We start from the raw sequence: 16,120 nt of genomic DNA on the forward strand, positions 1-16,120 counted from the left end.
ATGAAGGCTGCCTTCGAGAACGCTTACCCAAAGATTAGAGGCCCAATACCCGTGACTGCTGAAGTGTTCCCCAAGAGGAAGAGAACAGTCTTGCCTGGTGATTGTCGAGCAGTGTTCATTCATCCGTTGTCGAAGTGTCTGCGTGGTCTCCCCAGTGTACCATGCCTCAGGACATCCTTCCCCACAGTGTATCAGGTAGACAACGTTGGCCGAGTTGCAAGAGTATGTACTGTGCTCTCCAGTCATTACCTGTACCTTTAAGACATGATTAGCTGTAAAGACTCCCATTCCAATTATAATTCATGTAAGTTGAGTTTGTTTCTTTATATACCCTGTGAAATTCCGTCCGAGCAGGGGAACATTCGGGTGGGATCCCACCGCATGCCTGCGCTGCCTCAAGACCACGTGCACACTCGGGGCCGAGCACGACCATCCTAAGGTCTCGGATGGCTTTGGCCGCGCGCCAGACGGCCAGCCCTGCGCGCTCAGCCAGCACGTGGGGTCTCAGCCAGCCTGCTCCTCCTCCGTCCAGCACGTTCCGATCCTGGACACTCTGGCACCCACGGCCCTCCTCTCTGCCAGCCACCTGAAGTTGTCGGGCTGGAGGTGCGGATTCCTGAGCAGTGGCTCTTGCACGGACTGCGTTCCAGACCATGAGGAGATCCTGGTAAAAGATGGGTAACTCCCGCAAGGAGGTCAGAATACACCCCAGATTGATATGCAGGAGCTGCATGTCGTAATTGTGGCCATGCAATGGCAGAAGAAATACGTCAGCGTGGAAGAGGCTTGACGTAAAGGTATCTCTGCAGGGTCTGGAGGCGGAAGGTCGCTACCTGGGTGCGGAGGCACACCAGACCTTGGCTGCCTTCTTCAAGTGGGAGATGCAGAACCTTTGCAGAGACCCAGTGCAGTCGATTGTCCCAGAAGAACCGCATGAGGGTCTTCTGCATGTTTGTGACAAAGCCGGGGGAGGGGTCAAAGTGACCAGCCGGGACCACAGCATGGAGGAGACCAGCTGGTTTATGATGAGAACTCTTGCCCTGTCTCTCTCTCTGTCTCTTTCTTTCTCTCTGTCTGTCTGTCTGTCTCTCTCTCCCTCCCTCCCTCCCCCTGGCACAAGCATTTAGAGAGATGAGGAACTTAGCATTTGGGGACTTTCCTCCTCCTGACCCTCCATTGAAAAGTGTGGTCGATCTCCCAACTGTTCCTTGCTGGCTGGGCTGGAATGGAGTTCAGTGAGGTTGATTCAAGATTATATTGAATTTGAAAATAAGACCAAAAATCAATCTTCTGTAAAGCTGTAAAAGATTTAATTTTTCAAAACCCAGCCATGTTCTGTGAGAAACTGTTCTGACAAGGTTGCCACATTGACAAAGTTGTCATTGAAAATTTTGCAGTCAGCTGGTCTGCATTGCTTTGCTAGCAAAGTGGATTGAAGCTTGCCCTTCCAACCCACCATTGCATTTGCTACCCTCCCATGTCAGATGTTATTTATCAGCCCTTTTCCTGTTCTTTTTGGCTCAGTTGGGGTGAGCATGTATATTTTGGCTGATTCCATTTGGCTGTCCTCCTGTTTCAGATCATTGCTTGGTTTCAGTCACTGAGGTCTTTTGACGTCCTCAGCTAATTTTGGATATGGTCCAAATTGTATTTTTTAACAAACTGTTTCTGGAGCAGTCATAACCTTGGAATTAAACTCGTTCTTTGGTTATTAAAAGTTGAAGCCTTTTAGCTGCATTTTTTTAAAAAAAGTTCACTTTTCATTATTCTTTTATCTTTACGACAGAAATCCAGTATTTGAATCTATTCCAATGAAAGTCTTGTCAAACAGTGATAAATAGCACAGACATCTAGCCATTTTGTGTGAATTGTTTTCATTGACAGTTTGCTTCCTCTGGCTGAGTGTGAAGTGTGCTGTATTGAACATAAGAACATAAGAAATAGGAGCAGGAGTAGGCCATCTAGCCCTTCGAGCCTGCCCCGCCATTCAATAAGATCATGGCTGATCTGCCGTGTCTCAGTTCCACATTCCCGCCCTCTCCCCATAACCCTTAATTCCCTCGCTTATCAAAAACCCATCAACCCGCGTCTTAAAAATATTTAGCAAGGCAGCCTCCACCACCTCAACGGGCAGAGAATTCCAGAGATTCACCACCCTTTGAGTGAAGAAGTTCCTCCTCAACCCCGTTCTAAACCGCCCCCCTTTATCTTGAGGCTGTGCCCCCTAGTCCTACTGTCCTTTCTGAGCGGGAAGAGTCTCTCCACCTCTATCCTATCCATCCCATTCATCATCTTATACGTCTCAATGAGATCTCCCCTCATTCTTCTAAACTCTAACGAGTACAAGCCTAGTTTATTCAGCCTCTCCTCATAGCTCAACCCCCTCAACTCCGGTATCAGCCTAGTAAACCTCCTCTGCACTCCCTCCAAGGCCAAAATATCCTTGCGTAAGTACAGCAACCAAAACTGCACGCAGTACTCCAGCTGTGGCCTCACCAATGCCCTATACAGCCGCAGCAAGACCTCCCTACTTTTATATTCAATCTGCCTCGCTATGAAGGCCAGCATCCCGTTAGTCTTCCTGACCACCTGCTGCACCTGCAGGCTGGGTTTTTGCGACTCATGCACAAGGACCCCGAGGTCCCCCTGCACCGTCGCCTGCTGCAGTTTTTCGCCACGTAAGTAATAGTCCTTCCTACTATTATTCCTACCAAAGTGGACCACCTCGCACTTGCCAACATTAAATTCCATTTGCCATTTCCTGGCCCATTTGCCCAGCCTATCCAGATCCTTCTGCAGACTCTCCACACCCTCCGCGCAATTTGCCGTTCCACCAATCTTGGTGTCATCAGCAAATTTCGACACCATACACTCGGTTCCCTCCTCCAGATCATCTATATAAATGGTAAATAGCTGAGGCCCCAGCACCGACCCCTGGGGCACTCCACTAGTCACCCACCGCCAATCCGAATAGCACCCTTTAACCCCCACTCTCTGCCTCCTATTCAACAACCAATCCTCTATCCACGCTAACACCCTACCCCAACTCCATGCCCCCTTACCTTCTGCAATAACCTCTTGTGAGGCACCTTGTCAAACGCCTTCTGAAAGTCAAGAAAGACCACATCCACCGGCTCTCCTCTATCCACCGCCCTAGACACATCCTCATAGAACTCCAATAAATTTGTCAGACACAACTTCCCCTTAACGAAACCGTGCTGCGTCTGCTCTATCAAGCAATTCCCCTCAAGATGCCTCGCTGTTTCCTCCTTGATGACGGATTCTAACATTTTACCTACAACAGACGTTAAACTAACCGGCCTATAATTCCCTGCCTTTTGCCTGGCACCCTTCTTAAACAACGGTGTAACATTAGCCTCTTTCCAATCTTCCGGCACTTCCCCGGAATCCAGCGGCGTTTGGAAAATAACCACCAAGGCATCCACTATCACCTCCGCCATTTCTTTCAGAACCCTTGGATGCATTCCATCCGGTCCTGGGGACTTGTCCACAATCAGTCCCTCCAGTCTGTCGAGCACCGCCTCTCTAGTAACAATAATGTCATTGAGACCCTCCAGTCCTACCACCTTTCCATCTCTAACACCCGGCAAATTATTCACATCTTCCTCCGTGAAGACCGAAACAAAAAAGTTATTCAAGACCTCAGCCATTTCCCCATCCCCTACCACTAAGTCCCCCCTCTCATCCTCTAAGGGTCCAACGTTCACCCTAGCCAGCCTCTTCCTTTTTATATATTTATAAAAACTCTTGCTATCCTTTTTTATATTAAGTGCTAGCCCAGCTTCATAGTTTCTCCTACCCTTCTTAATCAACTTCTTTGTCAATCTTTGTTGACATTTAAACCTCTCCCAATCCTCTTCTCGCCCACTATTCTTATCTACTCTAAACGCCTCCGCTTTTAATTTAACACTTTCCTTCACCTCCTTCGTTATCCACGGCTTATTACCTCTCCTCCTACGGTCCTTTTTAATCATCGGAATAAATTTCTGCTGAGCACCAAGAAAGATCTCCTTAAAGATCCTCCACTGCTCCTCAGCAGACCTACTTTCCAACGCGCTCCCCCAGTCAACATTCGCCAATTCTTCTCTCATCCTACCGTACTCCCCTCTGTTCAAACAAAGGACGCGTGTCCAGGAACCCACTTTCTCCTCCTCCATCTGCACCAGAAACTCCACCATACAATGATCACTATCCCCATGCTAGCCTGTTGCTCACACTATGGGTTTTTTAAAGAATCAGAGCTGTCAGGAGATGATGTTCTTCTTTTGCATTCTGTATCTTAGCTGTAAAAGCCTTTTGTGGCCATTTCCTTAAAAGGGAAACTCTACTGAATTGAGTATAAGGGGACACCAAGGAATGATGCAATATAGCTTCATGCTGGTATTCTCCCAAATATTTCCCATCACTGTGTTGCTGCCCCACAACTTTGGTGTATAAGAGGATTCAGAGACTGTAAGGGGTACAGATCCATGATAGGGTTAGTATGAACCAGGATGCTCAGGAATTACATTTCTTCTGGCACCTCTACAGTACCTCTCAGATGAATTGCAATAATTGAATCTGAACTTTGTTTGTGAATATTCAACTTTTGTTCTTACCATTAACAACAAAATAAAACCACTGGATTTTTAGCATAAATTGTCATGGTCTTTTTCAAATTATTATGCTGGGGGAAAATGGTGGGATGGATCCAGGTCTTTGGATTCTCCCTATAAAGACTAAAGGAACAATTGAAGCAATCAGACCAAAGCTGGCCTATGTTCCAGGATTGAATAGCAAAAAGAGATTGAACTAGTGTACATTATGACAGAAGAAAATCCAAATGATAGAGGATACAAAATATATAATCAAAGCAAATATTTTTGAAAGCATCTCAACAACCGCTGCAATTTGTACATATAGAACATCCTTGACACAGTAAGATAGATCAAAATGCTTCACAGAATGTTAACAAACAAAGCTTGATACCAAGTACATAAGGAGATGTTAGATAGGTTACTGAAAATTTGATCAAAGAATCAAGTTTTAAAGAGCACTTTAAAGGAGGAATGGGATATCGGGAGTGGAGAACCTTCAAGAGAAATTCAAGAGCTTGCAACAACAGCAGATGCCAATAGTGGCATGATTAAAATCAATGATGCTCAAGAGGCCAGAGGGACACAGATAACTTGGAGGATTGCAAGGATTACAGAAGAATACAGAGGTAGGGATTGGTGAGACCATGGAGAGGTTTGAAAATGAGAGAGAAGTTTAAAATCGAGGCATTGTTTTAATAGGAGCCAATGTAGGTCAGTACATTACAATTGTGTCATGGCAGTTTGTATCCCATAAGACTGACTTTTTCTCTTTATCCCTGCAGGCCAAACATGATCTGCTGGTTCCTCAGAGTAAGCCTTTTGTGTTGAAGAACATGTCTTCATTGCCACTGACCTTGATCGTCAAGATGGAAGGACCGTTCACAATTGTAGAGAAACAGGAGGTTAAGGTAACAGTCATTTCAAAGGTAGCATGAAATTGCTGTTCTCTTTCAAGCGTACTTTTCAAGGTCACTGTATCTGTATGGGGAAATGTGTAAACTATTTGATAGAGATGATGAATAAACACTAAACAAACTCATGTTCTCAAATACTTTGTGCCTTTATTACTGGATGCTTTGATATGGTTACAAGCTCCAGAGCCTATAGTTCAAAATTTACAAGGCAGGTGACTGATTTACACTCATCCGTTAGACTCCAAGGTGTGATTTCAACCTTTAATACATCTGCTATTTTAAAATAACAATGTCTGAATCTAGAAACTGTGTGCGTTAATGAAGTGACACACAAACTTCACACTGGAAGCTTTTGCCTTTCCACTTCAACACTCAGAGTAAGTCAGTCAGGACTGTGGGAGACTCATGCCAGTTTAAAACAAGGATGCTCCCAGATTCCGCTACTAGTTTCCATAGGGGATCTTGGTCAGGGTGGAACCATTTTGAATCTCAAATGGTTTTGTCAGATGGAGAATGACTGGCGAGAAGATGAGAAGTTGCTGCCATGTGTTTTCTTGACGCTGTCTGGATTGCCTAGGTGATTGCTATGCAATGAAATACTGGCCGTATCGGCCTGTTGATGTTGGTCCACTTTGGGGTTTTCATCCTGATCCCTACAGACTTCAGTCTGCAGTCTGCTGGTAGAACAAAAAGCCCTTCCCTAAAAGCTGCTGACTCTAGAACAGCAGCACCAGACAAATGGCTCTGCTTTTCCTGCTTTGACAATTCCCCACTTCTCTATTCTGCACTCTGGTAGACAACAGAAATGCACTGCTATGCTGGGTTGCTGTTAGCTTTAATAAAATGGGAGACCACCCCCCTTCCCCTTTCCAACCTTGGATATTCGACCAAGTATGTATATCATTTTCACATCAGCCCACTTTCAATCAAAAATGATTGTTGACGGTATAATCAAGTGACACTCACCAATAATCTAACACCAGTTTTGGTTCACCAGGACGATTCTCTCTGAAACTCATTCCATGTGCCCATATGTATCAAGCCCTGAACAACATTAAACTTGGGCCGATAAGGGACAACTTATATTTGCATCACTTGAGCACCTTGTCCAGCAAGAGAGACAATCTGACCACTTTCCCATGACACTAACTTAATCCTCAGGCTACCATTGACCAGAAACCTCACTGGACTTTCCCACATAATACTATAGTTACGAGATTAGGTGGATATTCTGCAGCAGGTGGCTTACATCCTGACTCTCTAATTTAATACTTTTGCTTAATCAGCAAGCACAAGCCAGGAGTATAATGGAATGCTTTCCATTTGCCTGAATAAGTACAGTTCCAACAATAGTTAAGATATTCAACATCATCAAGTTACTGACACCCCATCTATGACCCATTGATAAAATGTGGTTGCAGTGTTCTACATCTATAAATTGCACTGTAGCAACTCTTAGCAGCAATCTTCCGCACCCTGAGCTTGACCACTGAGGATCAGGTGCACTGTAATGCTGTTCTCTTCAATGCAGACGTAACAATCACACACCAAAGACTAGTGGAACAATTTTATGGGTTCTTTATTTAAAGATAAGATTACATACAAATGGAGTTAACTGGGAGGTTAAGTACAGTGCAGTTGATCTTTACTGCTGCTGTCTGTAGACTGAATACAAATCATGGGACAAATGCATTACATCCTGTCAAGGTGGTAGTCGTTGACTACAGTTTAAGATACATTTTCTTAAAGGAATATGTACCCCATATCACAACATCTTCCTTTTTTTTCAGTGTGTCACTTTAAAGGTTTACCTTGAAAGATCAGATTATTTTCAAGACAGCAAAAGAAAATAGCACTATCTGAATAAGCTATAAGCTATCAAAGTGATAAATTTACAAGTCTGAAAAGTATTGGTAGTTCATTTATCCATGCCTAACTTAGTTATGTGATCAATGCTGGAACCTGTTGTATATTTTCTGAATACTGGTTAGGGGGGCTTTATGTTGCGTCTTAGATTGTGTTCTACGCACAATAAGGTTGTGGTATTGTTCTGAATTTGGTATTTGTTTTGTCACATTGTCATGCCATTTGATAAAATCTTTGCTTTCCGCATTGGTGCTTCTAGTGTCCTCTAGTGCCTTGCACATATTTTTAAAAGTTAGGCAATTCCACTCACTGTTGGATAAGATGCTCTTTCGGAATGTCGGTGCAGGTTTGATAGGCCAAATGGCCTCTTCCTGACCTGTACGGATTCTATGGTTGTGTCATGCTATACTTACTTTAAAGGTTCATGTACCTCATATCACAACAAGAAACAGGTTCATGAGAAACCACCACCTCCAGGTTCTCCTCCAAGTCACACATCATCCTGACTTAGAGATCATAGAAACCAGATCCAGTGCCGAAGGAGGCTATTCGGCCTATCAGGTCTGCACTAACTCTCTGACAAAGTATCTTAACCAGGTCATGACCCCCACTCTATCCCCTTAACCCCAAACATTTACCATGGCTAATCCATCTAACCTAGACATGTTTGGACAGTAAGGGGCAATTTACCATGGCCATAGCACTTAACCTGCACATCGTTGTCATCGTGTCAAAATCCTGGAACATCTTCCTAAGACCAGGTTTCAATTCAAACTTTAGATGACTGTGGAGTTTGCATGCTTTCTCTATGTTTCTGTGGGTTTCCTCCGGGTGCTCTGGTTTCTTTCCACACTCCAAAGATGTGCAGGTTAGATAGATTAGCCATGGTAAATGTGCAAGGTTACGGGGATAGGGTGGGGATGGTGGGGGGAAGTTGTAACCTCATCCATTCGCACCCTCACTCTCATCTATTCATCCTCCCCCATCCACCCATCCGCCCCATCAATTCTGGCCTTGTCTCCTCTCCAGCCCCTGAGGTCCCTGCTTCTCTCAGGATCAGCAGCGGAGGTCGGAACCTTTGCAGGAGACTCTGGGGTTCTGTGGATCCCTGTTTTGGAACCCTCTGTCAACTACTGATAATGTTCTTGGACTTTTGAGATTGTTAACAACTCTCCAAATCTTTCTAAATGTTCATGTCACCTTTTTTTCCCATACAGACTTTTAAAATGGATGTCAATGAAGATCTGGAGCTGTTAATCCAGTTTGACCCATCTTACAAGGATGATTTACACTCACGTGTCATAGAGGAGCTTTTGACAATCCGTTACTTGGAACATCCACATGTGGATTATGTCACCTTGAGGGGAGAGGTGCACTTCCCAAATCTACATTTTGAAACTACTGTGGTGGATTTTGGTTGTATCCTCAATGATACCGAGAAAGTACGCTATGTGGAGATGACCAATTGCAGCCCACTGCAAGTAAAATATCGCTGGTCCTTTCTTTTGAATGACCCAGTTAACTGGAACAGGTAGAAAAATTCATTATTTGTCACAACATCAATTGTGATTTTTTAAAAAGATGGATTTTGTAACTGAATGTGAAATCCCTTTACAGGAAAACATCAAAGTGTCAAGAGTCTATAGAGGGACACAGACAGGTTAAGTGAGTGGGCAAAGACTTGGCAGATGGAATATAAATACGAAAATGTGGAGTTATGCAATTTGGTAGGAATAATAAAGGGGCTGAGTATTGTTTAAATGGTAAAAGACTGAAAAGAAACTGCAGGATAGAAGATTTGGGGGTCCTGGTGCATAAATCACAAAAAGCCAGCATGCAAATTCAGCAGGTACTAGAGAAAGTAAACGGAATGTTAATCTTTATTTCAAAGGGAATGGACTATAAAGATAGGGAAGTCCTGCTAAAACTATACAGGAAATTAGTTAGACCATACCCAGAATACTGTGAACAGTTTGAAAGGAAAGATGTACTGGCATTGGAGGCAGTCCAAAAAAGGCTTACTAGCTTGACCCAGGTCTGGAGGAATTTTCTTATGAGGACAGGTTGAGTAGATTAGAATTGAGCAGATTCATTGGAGTTTCGAAGAATAAGGGATATTATTGATACATATAGAATTCTCAGGGGGCTTGACAGGGTAGATAATGAGAGGTTGTTTCCTTTTATGGGACAGTCGAGGACTAGAAGGCAAAATCTCAGAGTAAGGGGTCACCCATTTAAATCAGAGATGATAAGGACTTTTTTCTCTGAGAACAGTGAATCTGTTGCATTCTTTACTGCAGACAGCTGTAGAGGCTGGGTCGTTAAGTATATTCAAGGCTGAATTAGACAGACTTTTAATCAGTAAGGGAATCAAGGATTATGGTGATAAGGGGGAAAGTGAAGTTGAGGATTGTATCAGATTAACCATGATCTCATGAACGGTGGAGCAGACATGCTAGGAGCAGAAGTGGGCCATTCAGCCTATGTCTTAGGTCTTATTATGGTCTTATGCTAATTGTGTGAAAAAAGCTAGGCTAGGTAAGCAACTGCTTAACTCAACAATTGGTTGGACAATAAGTCACTGCCTGTGACAGCTATGCTGAAGATATGGATGTCAGATGTTACAAGAAAGGGGATGGGTATAATTTGCATAGTCTGACTGTTGCCAGAGGTAGCTAGCATCAGATTGACCTCTCAACGGAGATGACGAAAGCAAACATGTTTGAGCTGGCAAATGCTAATATTGTTCTTTTGGGATCTGTTAATGGCCTTTTGAGCTGTGGAACAATGTTTCTGGAACATGATACTTGCTGATCCACAGATTTTAAAGGCCCATTGCCTTCTCTGTGAAGAAAAATATTTATACCTAACCTTTTCACTGCGTGAAGATTTTTTTTAAAAATTAGGAAAGAAAAAGTATAAAATTGAATTATCAAGTAACATGAAACAAAATAGTGAAACATTTTACAGGCAAATCTATGAAAAAAGGAAATATGTGATGGGAAAAGGGCAAAGAAGAGATAGACAGGACAATACCACAGTTAGCATTAAAGAAATAGCAGAAATATGAAATTGCTTCAGCATTTGCAAGGAAGATACAACAAGTACATATAACATTGAATGATAAGAAGAGCAAGGGATAAGTGCATTTAAAATAAAAAAGGGGATGTTTGCATAAACAAATTCAAAGGGGATTAAGATTTATGAGGATGATACTGGAAATGGCATGGTTGTGCATATCAGGGAAGCCATGATGTGGAGATGCTAGCATTGGACTGGGGTCAGCGCAGTAAGAAATCTCACTTCACCAGGTTAAAGTCCAACAGATTTATTTGGAATTACAAGCTTTTGGAGCGCTGCTCCTTCATCAGGTGAGTGTTCATGATTTCAAATATATCTGTTGAACTTTAACCTTGTGTTGTGGGATTTCTTACTCTACCAGGGAAGGATTGGCAGGCTGAGTCCATTTTCAGATCTCATTTGTAACAGTAAATTTTTGTAGGATAAGAAGTCATTTATTACTTGTAAGGCGCAAGTCTGGGTAGGGTGGGGGAGTAAAAAGATCTCAGAGTTCAAATACAACAATCACAGTTTAGTGAAACTATTAAAAGTGGCTTGAGGGGGTTGACTTAATGGAAGTCTTTAAAATTATGTAAGGTTTTGATAGAGTGATACCAAGAGAATGTTTCCTTTTTTTAGGGATGAGCATAACTGGAGGCCACCAATATAAGATAGTCACCAAAAAATTCAATAGGGAATTCCGAAGAAATATATTTGTCTAAAGAGTCACAGAATATGGAACTAGCTCTCACAGGGACTGGTTAAAAGCAAATAGTTTGGATGTATTTAATGGGAAGCTAGACAAACATTTGAGGCAAAAAGAAATAAAGGGTTTACAGTTATAGATTTAGTTGAGGAAATGTGGGAGAACATAAGAAATAGGAGCAGGAGTAGGCCATGTGTCTTCGAGCCTGCCCCGCCATTCAATAAGATCATGGCTGATCTGTCGTGGCTCAGTTCCACTTTCCCGCCCTCTCCCCATAACCCTTAATCCCCTCTCTTATCAAAAACCCATCAACCCACGTCTTAAAAATATTTAGTGAGGTAGCCTCCACCACTTCAACGGGCAGAGAATTCCAGAGATTCACCACCCTTTGAGTGAAGAAATTCTTCCTCAACTCCGTTCTAAACCGCACCCCCCCTTTATCTTGAGGCTGTGCCCCCTAGTCCTACTGTCCTTTCTGAGCGGGAAGAGCCTCTCCACCTCTATCCTATCCATCCCATTCATCATCTTATACGTCTCAGTGAGATCTCCCCTCATTCTTCTAAACTCTAACGAGTACAAGCCTAGTTTATTCAGCCTCTCCTCATAGCTCAACCCCCTCAATTCCGGCATCAGCCTAGTAAACCTCCTCTGCACTCCCTCCAAGGCCAAAATATCCTTGCGTAAGTACGGTGCCCAAAACTGCACACAGTACTCCAGCTGCGGCCTCACCAATGCCCTATATAGCTGCAGCAATAGGGACATCTATGTCCCTCTGTAACCTGCAACCTGTGGAGTCCACAACTCCACTGACTTTAATGTCATCTGCAAATTTACTAACGCATCCTTCTACGCCTTCATCCAGGTCATTTATAAAAATGACAAACAGCATTGGCCCCAAAACAGATCCTCGCGGTACACCACTAGTAACTGAACTCCAGGATGAACACTTCCCATCAACCATCGCCCTCTGTCTTTTTGTAGCTAGCCAATATCTGATCCAAACTGCAAAATCACCTTCAATCCCATGCCTCCGTATCTTCTAAGAACATAAGAAATAGGAGCAGGAGTCGACCATCTAGCCCTTCGAGCCTGCCCCGCCATTCAATAAGATCATGGCTGATCTGAAGTGGATCAGTTCCACTTTCCCGCTTTCTCCCCATAACCCTTAATTCCCTTGTCTATCAAAAACCTATCTACCTGTGACTTAAATATATTTAGTGAGGTAGCCTCCACCACTTCAACAGGCAGAGAATTCCAGAGATTCACCACCCTTTGAGAGAAGACGTTCCTCCTCAACTCCGATCTAAACTGCACCCCCCTTATTTTGAGGCTGTGCCCTCTGGTTATGCTCTCCTTTCTAAGCCAGAAGAATTGCTCCACCTTTACCCTATCCATCCCCTTCATTATCTTCTAAGTCTCTATAAGACCCCCCCTCAGCCTTCTAAACTCTAACGAGTACAGACCCAGTCTATTTAATGTCTCTTCATAGGCTAACCCCCTCATCTCCGGTATCAGCCTGGTGAACCTTCTCTGTGCTCCCTCCAAGGCCAATATATCCTTTTGCAAATACAGGGACCAAAACTGCACACAGTACTCCAGCTGCGGCCTCACCAGTACCCTGTACAGTTGCAGCAAGACCTCCCTGCTTTTATATTCTATCCCCCTCGTTATAAAGGCCAGCATCCCATTCACCTTCTTGATCACCTGCTGCACCTGCAGACTGGTTTTTTTACGATTCGTGCACAAGGACCCCCAGGTCCCTCTGCACCGTAGCATGCTGCAGCTTTTCACCCTTTAAATAATAATCCCTCCTACTATTATTTCTACCAAAGTGGATAACGTCACACTTGCTAACATTATACTCCATCTGCCAGGTCCTCGCCCACTCACTCAGCCTATCCAGATCTCTCTGCAGATTTTCCGCGCCCTCTACGCAATTTGCTTTTCCACTCATCTTCATGTCATCAGCAAATTTTATTACTCTACACTCAGCCCCCGATCAACGCTTTACTGAAATCTATTTGACCACATCAACTGCTTTACCCTCATCCACCTTTTTGGTCACCTTCTCAAAGAACTAACACTGTATCATCTTGACTTAAGCACACAATTCAGCCAACGCTCCTCCAGTGATTTTGATTTGATTTATTATTGTCACATGTATTGAGGTACAGTGAAAAGTATTGTTTCTTACACACTATACAGACAAAGCATACCATTCATAGAGAAAGAAAGGAGGCAGTGCAGAATGTCATGTTACAGTCATTAGCAAAGATGTAGAGAAAGATCAACTTAAAAGACGATAAGAGATTGAAACAATATTATTAGAGTTTAAAAAAGTTAAAGTAAGTTTTAAAATGAGGGTAAAGGTAGAATTAGAGGGTATGGTGGGGACAAAAAAATCGTCACATTGTGGCACCATCTCGATTTTCCAATGCAAATGTAGCAGGGCTACGTTACCAGGGGTGCAGTCTGTCACATGGGACTTCTAACTGAGGCTGTCTAACCTTTCCGGTGGCTTGAAGACTCCCATGGAAGTAGAGAAGGGGCTTTTCGCCAAGTGTCCTTGTAAATATTTCTTACTCAACCAAAGTTACTGAAACAAGCTGCCTACTTGTTATCACATTGTTTGCGAGTGTTTTCGGAGGCAAATTAGCTGCCGCGTTGCCTACATTACAATAGTGACGGCATTTTTAAAAGTAATCCAAGCGGTTGTGAAAAGTGCTATAAAAATACAAGCCTTTCTTCCAACAATAATGAACTTCCAGCTTTTGTACCCAAGCCCCCTCTCAATGTAAATAACTGTATCAGACTTTTGGCTAAGATCAAGTGTACTATCGACATGCTGCTCTTGGTTGAAGTCGTTACGTTACATTTCAGCTTCATTTGACGCAATTTTTAAAGTGGCATCTGGGCCTTTTGGCTAAGATGCAAATGAGATCAAGCCTTGGAGCAGGAGCTACACCTACTCCCATCAGCTTGGATCATGTAGATCAAGTCCAAGACAGGAGGTGAGAGCCCTGTCTTGTCAGCTTGGATCGGGAATGTCCCAACTTGTTGGGACTCTGAATTGGATTTGATTTGATTTGAATTGAAATAAAAAATAAAAAAAAGTTTTAAAAAACTGTAATTGAAATTACAGTTCTTGGGCGCTGATGAACGGATCACTTTCCCAAGTTTCACTCACAGATCAGTGTCCCCACCAAATCTCACCTTTTTTAGCTGCTGTGGAAATCCATTTCGAAAAGAAGGACATTTCCTTGGCTGGCTGCAGGATTTAGGTAAAAACCTAAATGTGGGAAAAACGAATGCAAATTCATCAGCGAGATCAAGGTCAAGATTTAAAAAGTACATTTCTTAACTCAGGCTCTGCTTTAAAGAGGAGGTGGTGGTGTAGTGATATTATCTTTGGACTAGCAATCCAGAGATAATACTCTGGGACCCAGGTTTGAATCCCACCATGGCAGATGGTAAAATCTGAATTCAATAAAAATCTGGAATAAAAACTTTAATGACTATGAAACCATTGTCATAAAAACTCATCTGGTTCACAAATGCCCTTTACGGAAGGAAATCTGTCACCCTTATGCGATCTAGCCTACATGAGAGTCTGAAATGCTCTCAGGAATGGACAATATACGCTGCCCCAGCCAGCAACACCCACATCCCATCAATAAGGAGAAGGCCATTAAATCCCAACAGTGCAGGAGGCCATTTAGTCCACTGAGTATGCATTGACTCTCTGAGAGACGATCTTACCCAGGCTACCATCCCCCTGTATTTACCTGCTTAATCTAAGGGGGCAATTTAACATTTTAAATCCACCTAACCTTGAGTGTGGGAGGAAGCTGGAACACCTGGAAGAAACCCACACAGACATGGGGAGAATGTGCAAACTCCTCACAGTCACCAGAATCAAACCCAGGTCCCAGGCACTGCAAGGCAGCAGTGCCGCTATACAAGCCTGGTAAACCTTCGCTGTACTCCTGTCATTGGGCAATCGCAGAATTGATTCGTTGAATCCCTACAGTACAGAATAAGGCCATTTGGCCCATCGAGTCAGCACTGATTCTGACAGAGCATCTTACCCAGGCCCTTTCCCCCACCTTATCTCCGTAACCCCCCCACAATAATAATCCTCCCTGAGGAAGGCGGGGGGCCAAAAACAGCCCACAAAATTTCAGGCGCGGTCGCACAGAATTGAAGGAAGACTTTACCCCCTCCTGTACTCAAAAATCCCACTGGTGATGAAGGAATGTCACAAAGTGTCTGACAACAGGAGGCCATTCAGCCCATTATATTTGCAGTGGGGATATCCCACTGCTCCTTTGCCAACACCCTGGTCAATCCTTTCCCTTCAATTATCCCCATTTTCTGTGGACGCTACTGAACCCCGTCACTGATCCCTGAATTACTGAACCCTGTTCCTGAATCCTGCTCCCATCTCTCTCTCTCATCACAATTACCCGAGCACCAAACTATTTACCCAAACTCCTGAAATCTATGGCCTCTGTTCCCCCCTTCCCTCCCGCCCCTGACAGCTGAGGCTGAACCAGCCCCGAGTGTCATTAAAACTCATGGAGTTTTTCAACTTAAAAACGATAATAATTAATGAAGAAATCCCCATTTACCGGAACCGCTCCAAACTCCCCCTACCCCCGCTCCCCCACCCCCACCCCCTCCCCCACCCTGTCTCCCCCTCCCCCACCCCCTCCCTCACCCCCCTCCCCCCTCCCTCACCCCCCCACCCCCTCCCCCTCCCTCACCCCCCCACCCCCTCTCCCCTCCCTCACCCCCCTCCCCCACCCCCTCCCTCACCCCCCTCCCCCCTCCCCCCTCCCTCACCCCCCCACCCCCTCCCCCTCCCTCACCCCCCCACCCCCTCTCCCCTCCCTCACCCCCCTCCCTCTCCCCCTCCCTCGCTCCCCTCAGTCCCCTACCCCCCTCCCCCACCCCCTCCCTCCCCCACCCCCTTC

At 44.3% G+C, this 16,120-nt stretch overlaps 1 protein-coding gene across 1 annotated transcript in view; it reads left to right on the forward strand.

The window, feature by feature from the left end:
- Positions 1-16,120, forward strand: part of hydin (HYDIN axonemal central pair apparatus protein) — a 1,114,396-nt gene that overhangs the window by 527,568 nt on the left and 570,708 nt on the right. Inside the window, exons 22-23 of the mRNA XM_080187991.1 lie at positions 5,381-5,506; positions 8,596-8,909. Of these exons, the coding sequence (XP_080044117.1) occupies positions 5,381-5,506; positions 8,596-8,909 (440 nt within the window). The remainder of the gene's footprint in view (positions 1-5,380; positions 5,507-8,595; positions 8,910-16,120) is intronic.

The sequence above is a fragment of the Carcharhinus amblyrhynchos genome, chromosome 4, assembly GCF_965287045.1.
Source record: "Carcharhinus amblyrhynchos chromosome 4, sCarAmb.v2.hapA, whole genome shotgun sequence".
Taxonomy (NCBI): Eukaryota; Metazoa; Chordata; class Chondrichthyes; order Carcharhiniformes; family Carcharhinidae; genus Carcharhinus; species Carcharhinus amblyrhynchos.